The 7,631-nt window shown below is 47.1% G+C and overlaps 1 protein-coding gene across 1 annotated transcript; it reads left to right on the forward strand.

The window, feature by feature from the left end:
• The first annotated feature begins 298 nt into the window (after positions 1–298).
• CKAP4 (cytoskeleton associated protein 4) lies at positions 299–6,825 on the forward strand. The gene is made up of 2 exons (XM_065743071.1): positions 299–686; positions 3,784–6,825. The coding sequence occupies exons 1-2, from the start codon at positions 330–332 to the stop codon at positions 5,113–5,115; spliced, it is 1,689 nt and encodes a 562-aa protein (XP_065599143.1). The 5' UTR covers positions 299–329; the 3' UTR covers positions 5,116–6,825.
• Positions 6,826–7,631: the final 806 nt, after the last annotated feature.

The following is a 7,631-nucleotide window of genomic DNA, read 5'->3' on the forward strand; positions in this document are numbered from 1 at the left end:
TGCAGCACCGTCTGTCCTATATCCCGCACAGTGCTGCGGAGCCGCGCGGGGCAGCGCCGCGTTCCCTTAGGGCGGGGGGTGGCGGCGTTCCCCGTGCCCGCGAGACGTGTCGGTCCCCGTCTGCGTGGCGGCTGGCTGCCCCGCGGGGACTCAGGCCCGGCCCCGCGTGCGTGGCGTTCCGCGGGGCGGGGCGGGGCGGGGAGCGGGCGCTGCCCGGGCCGGCGCCCCCGCCCCATCTCACGGCGGCGGCCTCCCTCCTTTCTCCCGCCTTCGCTGCTTTCCTGCCTTCTTCGCTCCCGCTCGGCGCTCGGGGTCGGCCCCGTCCCGCCATGTCGGCCGCCAAGCACCGGGGCCCCAAGGGGGGCAGCCCGCCCGCCGCCGCCAACGAGCGGGGCGCGCAGCCGGGCGGCTCCGAGGAGGCGGCGGCCAAGAAGCCGGCGGCGGCGGCGGCTCACGGCCGGGGCGGCCGGTCCGGGGCGGGGGGCGGAGGGGGCCGCTCCGGTTCCGGCCCGCGGCGCGGCTGGGCGCTGCTGCTGGGCGCCGCCGTGCTGCTGGGCGCCGCGCTGCCCGCCGGCTGGTACGTGCGGCAGCTGCGGGAGGAGGTCGGGCGGAGCGCCCGCGAGAGGGAGGCCTCGGGGCGGCAGCGGCAGGAGCTGGCCGCCACGCTGGACGCCGTGGTGCAGAAGGTAGCGGGGGCGGCGGGCGGGGGGCGAGCGCCCCGAGGCGGACGTCGGGCGTGCGGGAATGGGGTGCGCCGCCGGGACGCGGCCGGGAGGATGCTGTCGTGGTGCTGGAGGAGGTGGCCGCGGGGCATCCCGGCTCGGTGGGACGAGGAGTCTGCACTGCTGGGCTCGCTCGGTGCGAAGCCATTTTATGGAAAACAGCCGGCACGCTGACGTGGTAGTGGGAGAGCAGACCCCGCCGCCGGGGACTCCGTTTTCCCTACCGTCGCGAAGTGAAAAGGGAGCTTCCTGGACGTGTCCAGCGTGCGCCAAGGCCGGAGGTGTCAGTCCTGGCTGGACGTGGACGTGGATGTGGACGTGGCAGAAGCTTGCTGTGAAGCTGCATACGGACCCTAGGTCACCAGCGGAGCCGCAGAGCCGTGCCGCAAGCACTGCTCCAGCTGTGGGGCCTGCCCAGCAACTGCCATCTGCAGCCCAGAGAGCAGGGCTGGGATGTCCAGCATCAAGGCAGAGATGTGGTGTGGTTGGCAAAGGGTGTGGCTCGAGGGGCACAGAGGAAACACTCCTGAATTTTTTCACTTGAGCCTTACTGGCCCTTGAGCCAAAGGTTCAGAAATGGCACTGCCTGTCTGGATATGTCCCTGGGTGCTTAAAACCTTAATAACATGGTGAACATGAAAGCATATCATCAAATTAAAATATGTATCAGGCTTCTGTCTAGGGCGTGGCGAGGTGGGCTTGCGGGCAGGGTGTGAAGTTACAGCCAAGAACACAGCGGAGAAAATTCCTGTCCTGGATTGACTGCTAGGAGCCACCTCCTGCGGGTACCCCGCTCCCTGTGGGAGCTTGTGGGCCTGCACACGTGGAGCTTGTGAGGTTGGCCTTGGCCATAGCTCTGTCATAAGGAGGGAACGAAAAACTTGTGTGAGAGGGGAATAGGATGTAAGAGTGCCGGGACTTAGCAGCATTTCAGAAGCAGAATGTAAGTAAGCCCATCGAGCTCAGGAAAGGGAGCAGTTTGCTGCCTGTGTCTCTGCATTGCTGCAGAAAACCTTAGGTATCTTTTGCATATTCTGTTAGATAGGTATGTAGAGTAGGTTTATAAGTAGTTGCTTTGAAAGAGAACCAAAACCTGGCTGCAGATGGCTGAGGTGAGACACATTCTAATGCAGGAGTAAGAGGTGGGGGAAGGAGGTAATGTAGAGTTTCAGTGTAACCCTCAAAAGCTTTGTGGCTTTGTGCTGAATTTACTGAAGAGCATACTTGAAGGAGAGGAGGCCAGGGTTTATTTCACCATTGTACATACTGTGGGGTCCTGCCTTGTGCTTAGAGGGTGCTGGGTGGAGCTGTCTTTCCTCTTCACTCTTACTGCAGAAAGCTTTTGTCAGGAGTCTTATATAAACTCATCTGCTTTACACATCAGCAAGAGAAGGAGAAAGGAAATGATGTGGAATTTTAGACTTTAATATAGCAGTTTTCAGAGAGACTTCCCATGCCTGTTTCTGATGGCTTTTCTCAGGCTGATGTGTGAAGATGGTTGATTAAAAATATGAATTTGGTGGTTTAGGTTTGTCAGAGAAAATGAATTCCCTCATAAGATGGAGAGGAGAATTTCTATGTGCTCTCCTCCCAGATTTCTGAAGTCCATCTGTAGTGACAGGAAACACACTCTACGTGGAAAAAAGTCAGAATGAATGACAGTTAAAACATAATAAAAGTGAGTTTGGTGAGTCAGAGGGATGGCTCTTGCCCAGCTGCAATATGTGTGTCAGTATCACCTGCATTTTTCCCCTTCTTTCATTCATTTCTAGTTTCATGTATGAGCATGAGAGAATACAAGCATAAGAAATGTAAAGTTGTTGCAAACATTTTTACAGAAGAGAAGGTAAAGGAAGTAATCTTTATGGGTGTTCTTCAAATTTCAGGGATCCTTTGGAGCAAGGGCATGTTGCATGGCTGAAGCCTATAGTCCTTTCATGGTGTGGACTTCCCTTAAAATCTTGGCTGGGGATTTAGTTTCATAAAAATACCAATGAATAACATTTCCTGATTAATAAGTCTATTAAAGTTTTTTAAGATGAATTTCTAGCCTCAGAGGTTGACTGGGAACTACTAGAGCGATTTTCAGTTGAAAAGAAAAAGTTCTGTATATTTCTTTCTAATAATACATAAAATAAATCGACTTTTATTTAAAAAATAAAACCACCTTTCCAGCTGTGTATCTAATCAGTAAACATGGCAGCACATGTGGCATGACTGATTAATATACCCTTCAGGCATAGGCATGAGGCAAAGCAGCACGCATTACTCAGCACTCACCATCCTGCCAAAGCCTTGAGGTATTTTGTTCATGATGGATTCCTGTTGCAGCCAGTGGGAGTGCTTACTCCACTTTACAAACTTTAAAACAAAGTACAGCCCACACATGCACAAAGAAGATTTCTCAGTAGACTTGAGACGAGTATTCTACTTGGCTCCAAAATTAAGTAAAGTGTGCTTTCCCATTGGTGTGCCTGTGTCTTCAAGTGTGAGAGTAGATGAGCGTGATGGCCACACACCCCTTGTCCTTTTCCCTATTGCTGCCACTAGAACAGCAGTTAAGATAGTTTTTGTAGTAGCATACCTGAGCCAGTGGTAGCAACTTTCTGAGCTAACCTGAGACAGAAGTCAGTCAGTCCCTTTGACTGCTGCTGCAGCTTTGTTCTCAGCTTGCATACATGCATGTGCTCCTGCACAGTGTGTGTACACATAATGAGGTACTGCTTATTTAGAACAATTAAGCCTTTCTATGTTTTTTTATGTTAAAAACTTGTTAGCAACAAAAATGTGTCTCCAGGAGCAGCAAAATGTCATGATTAGTGCTTCTGTTCCCCAGCCATTCCCAGCACTCCTTTTTCCCTAGTTTTTCCCTGTTATACTTTTCCTTAGTGGAGGGTATGCATATAGACTGTAAGGCTCTAGATGCTGTGTCTGTGTGCTATAGGATGACTTCAAGTAGGGAGCATGAGGAGACTACAAGGTCATCACTTAGTATGGTAGAAGGGCCATCAGGGTATTGATGAGGATAAAATCATGTTAACCATATGGATTTTTATTTCAGGTGCATTCCCTTCAAGCCACGTTTGGAGATTTTGAATCCATGATGAGAATTGCTCAGCAGAAGCAGGAGGTTACCGAGAAGGCTGTTAAGCAAGGGGAGAGTGAAATTAATCGGATCAGCGAAGTGCTTCAGAAGCTGCAAAATGAAATTTTGAAGGACCTGTCTGATGGCATCCACATGGTGAAGGACGCAAGGGAACGAGACTTTACATCGCTGGAGAACACAGTGGAAGAGAGACTAACAGAGCTAACCAAGTCTATCAATGATAACATTGCTGTATTCACTGAAGTCCAGCAAAGGAGCCAAGATGAAATAAAAAATATGAAAGCAAAAGTTGATTCACTAGAAAAAGCAGATGCGTATAAGCATGAAATAAAGGTGCTAAAGGATGCATTTGGTGAGATGCAAGAGTCCATGAAAACCAAAGAAAGAGACATTGAGACCTTGAAGAATACAATAAACTCCATGGAGTCTGATGTTTATACTGAAGTGAAAGAGTTAGTCAACCTCAAACAGGAGCACGAGAAATTCAAAGAGGCGGCCGACACTGAACACCTCTCATTAAAAGCTTTACAAGAGAAAGTTCTGAGAGCGGAGGAGTCTATTATGCAGCTCCCTGGTGACATTAAAAGACTTGATGAAGATTTACTGCGTATTAAAGCTGAGTTCAGCAAATGGGGAGAAAATGAACTCTTTAGAAAAGCATTAGAAACTTTTGAAAACAGCAGCGAAGGACTAGAGTCTCGATTGAGGCACATAGAGGAGAGCTTGAAGTCTGTAAGTTCTGTTGCTTCTCAGCACAATGAAAAGTTGCAAACAGTCCTTTCTAAGGAGGCAGAATATGACAACAAGCTCAGTACTCTAGAACAAAGCATGAGTAGTCTTCAGGGAATCTCAGATATGGACATATCTTCAGTCTCAGATGTTCTGAAAAATCTTCGTGAATCACAGACCTCGCTGTACAACGATGTAGAGAACCTGAGAAGAAGTATCAGTGACTTGCCTTCCTCAGATGCTCTTCAGGATGTCCAGAAGCAAATTAGTGTTTTGTTGGATCAGGGAAATCTTCAAATGGGTCAAGCACGTTCTCAAGGATATCTTGAAAAATTTAATTCTGTGGAAGGCTCTGTGGATGAACTGAGATCTTCTGTCAGCCAGATTGATTCTGATTTGAAAATGATCAGAACTGCAGTGGATAGTTTAGTCTCCTACTCTGTGAAAATTGAGAATAATGAGAACAACTTGGAGTCTGTAAAGAGCTCTATAGATGACCTGAGGAATGATCTGGAAAGATTGTTTGTGAAAGTCGAAAAAATACATGAAAAAGTTTAGGCAGCAGTGCTCCTTTGTGCATATATTGGATTAAAGAAAATAGCTTTTGTATGCCCAGTTTTTTACTCTTTTTAAAAGCAATTTGATACCTCCAAAGAGAATAAGCATACTTTAATAATAGAGACAGTTCTGCTTATTTCCTTTATTTCTCTTTTTGTGTAGTTGTTTTATTTTATTTTATTTTATTTTGAGAAAACATGCGTTTAATTATGGGTTGAGTTTCTAAGTGCTTCTGTTCTCTGTAAAGTTGTGCCACTGCAACTGTAGTGGTGTAACTAAGGCACTACAGCCTCATCAGCATGGGCACATATTTAACGGTATGAAGGTGTTTCACACTATGGCATTAGATATCCCACACCAAAGGGCCACAACTATTCCAATATGAAAAGTGTACTGCCATATGCACTGAGGGTTTCACTTGTAAGGTTTGATAAGCAAATCAACAAACCTATCACCCTGTCAAATGAACAGACCTGTCACCCTGACCAGCTTTGAAGCAAGTCACCTGTTTCTGCAGTTGTGGCTCAGCCATGGGGTCAGTTTAGCAGCTACCAGCTGAGTTACAATACATTTCTGTGTGCCCTTAAACTGTACCACAGTGCTAACAGGTATGCTGGACCTCGAGGAAGGAGGGGTTTGAAGTGGCATTTCTTAAATGTGAGACTGAAGAGAGGTGCTCCACCATATGGCTGGAGAGATTAATTGCTCGTGAGCTCCTGTACTGGCATCTTTAGCTGCTGGTCCAGGAGATTGGTGCTCAGAGGGGACATCTGCAAAGAGGGTACAGTAAGATTTTGATTGTATTTTTGGGCTGTTCACATTATAATGCTATTTCTTTCTCATAGAGACCTTAGACTCCATGATACAGAATTTTCTGTAAAAATGTTCACAAATGAGGAAAGAGGACTAAAATCACAGCTTTCATGTTTGCTGTATAGCAAGCATGCTAGTAATAATAATACACTTCACAACACAAAAGGAAGGAAATCAGCATGAAATCAGCAGAATTGCTTCTAAGGTATATACATTTCCAGGTTTTCACACAGCTGACAATGACCTGAACTTAGGGCTTGGGGCCAATTCCTCATGACTGGTTTCCCTGTGTATCTGCCTGTGGCAGGGGTAGTGAAGGATCCTTCTTGTAACTGGTTGAGAGAAAGGAAAAGGTGTCACAATGCTCCAGGTGTTTATGATCATTTAAAAACCACTTTCATGTTGAACTTCCTTGTTTTTCTGTCAGTTCAGAAAGGATAGGCCTCTGTTTCAAGTTTACTTTTGATCTTCTTCCCAAGATTTGGTACAGGGCTCTGCACGTAGATACCTTGAAAACAGAGACCACCACTGGTTTGTGTGCATTGTGCCCGCCTCAGCCTGCACTTTGGCTACATTAGGAACATCATTCCTAGAAATAGCACTTCTCAAAAGTGGCATGTGTGTGGGAACAGTGCAGGTGCAAGGGAGTTCTCTTAATTAAATAAGATAGCGAGCTGTATCTTGTGTTGTTCCCACTGTAAACAGGAAAGAACTGCTGGCAAAGAGAGGGACCCATGGCATTAAGATAACTGTTGTCACTGTTTGAACTGCACTGTTCTTTGTTGACTTCTCAAGTTTTTGAACAATGTTGTTTAGGTTACTGTGAAATGAACTGTATGGCTTGTTTGCAATATTTTTAATGCATAATAAATGTTTGGAATATTATTTGCACCTTTCTTTTTGCTGTTGCTCGTTTGCTGCTTACTTAATGTAGCATTTGCCAAGAGGTTCCCAGTGGGTAGAGAAAAGGGCCTGAGGGAAGCACCAGAGCTTTATACTGAGGAGGAGCATAGCTGACTTTTCAGCTTTCATTGGAGGTAGTTTAGCTGCTGTGCTTACAGGGGAACTCTTGAAGATGGATTTTGAGCCTCATCGGTGCTGGTGTGCTGTCTAGAATGCTCAGGACCTCGAGATGATAGTTGTGAGGTGAGAAATGAATGAGAGATGAATGCAATTAATGCATGTGAGGCTGGATGCCACCATCAGTGCCATTGGTGAGACTTTCTCAGTGCCCAAAGCATGTAGAACAGAAATAATGTACAAAAGGACCTATGTAATCTTTGTGAAATGGCTGCACCTTGAGGGTAGCTTTGAACATTGGAGTGAACAAGGTATGTAAGCTGGCAACATCTCCATCAAGGATGCCTGATTTCATTTTGATTGCCCTAAAGATGAATACCAGCCCGCTGTGTAAGTAGCTTCAGTATGGTGAGAGCCAAATTTTGTTTTCCCCATTCTGCTTACAGTGTTGGCAAAGAAGATGGCCTGTGGTGGTGTAACCGCACCAGTGGACAAGGGAGGAGCCACTGAAGTCGTCTATCTGGACTGCAGTAAGACATTTGACGTGGTCTCCCTTAATATCCTTCTCTCCAGATTGAAAAGATGTGGAGTTGAACTGTTTGATGGAGAAGGAACTGGTTGCAAAGTCATATCTGGAAAGTAGTGGTCAGTGGCTCAATGTCAAGATGGAGGCCAGTGACAAG

Source organism: Cyrtonyx montezumae, unplaced genomic scaffold (assembly GCF_038088225.1).
Source record: "Cyrtonyx montezumae isolate F1298 unplaced genomic scaffold, pur_monq_1.0 scaffold_3, whole genome shotgun sequence".
NCBI classification, from domain to species: Eukaryota; Metazoa; Chordata; class Aves; order Galliformes; family Odontophoridae; genus Cyrtonyx; species Cyrtonyx montezumae.

Bases quoted from the DNA above. Each gene is read 5' to 3' on its own strand.
- CKAP4 (XM_065743071.1), top strand. From the start codon at position 330: ATGTCGGCCGCCAAGCACCGGGGCCCCAAGGGGGGCAGCCCGCCCGCC. The intron at 687-3,783 runs GTAGCGGGGGCG...TTTTTATTTCAG, and splicing joins TGGACGCCGTGGTGCAGAAG to GTGCATTCCCTTCAAGCCAC.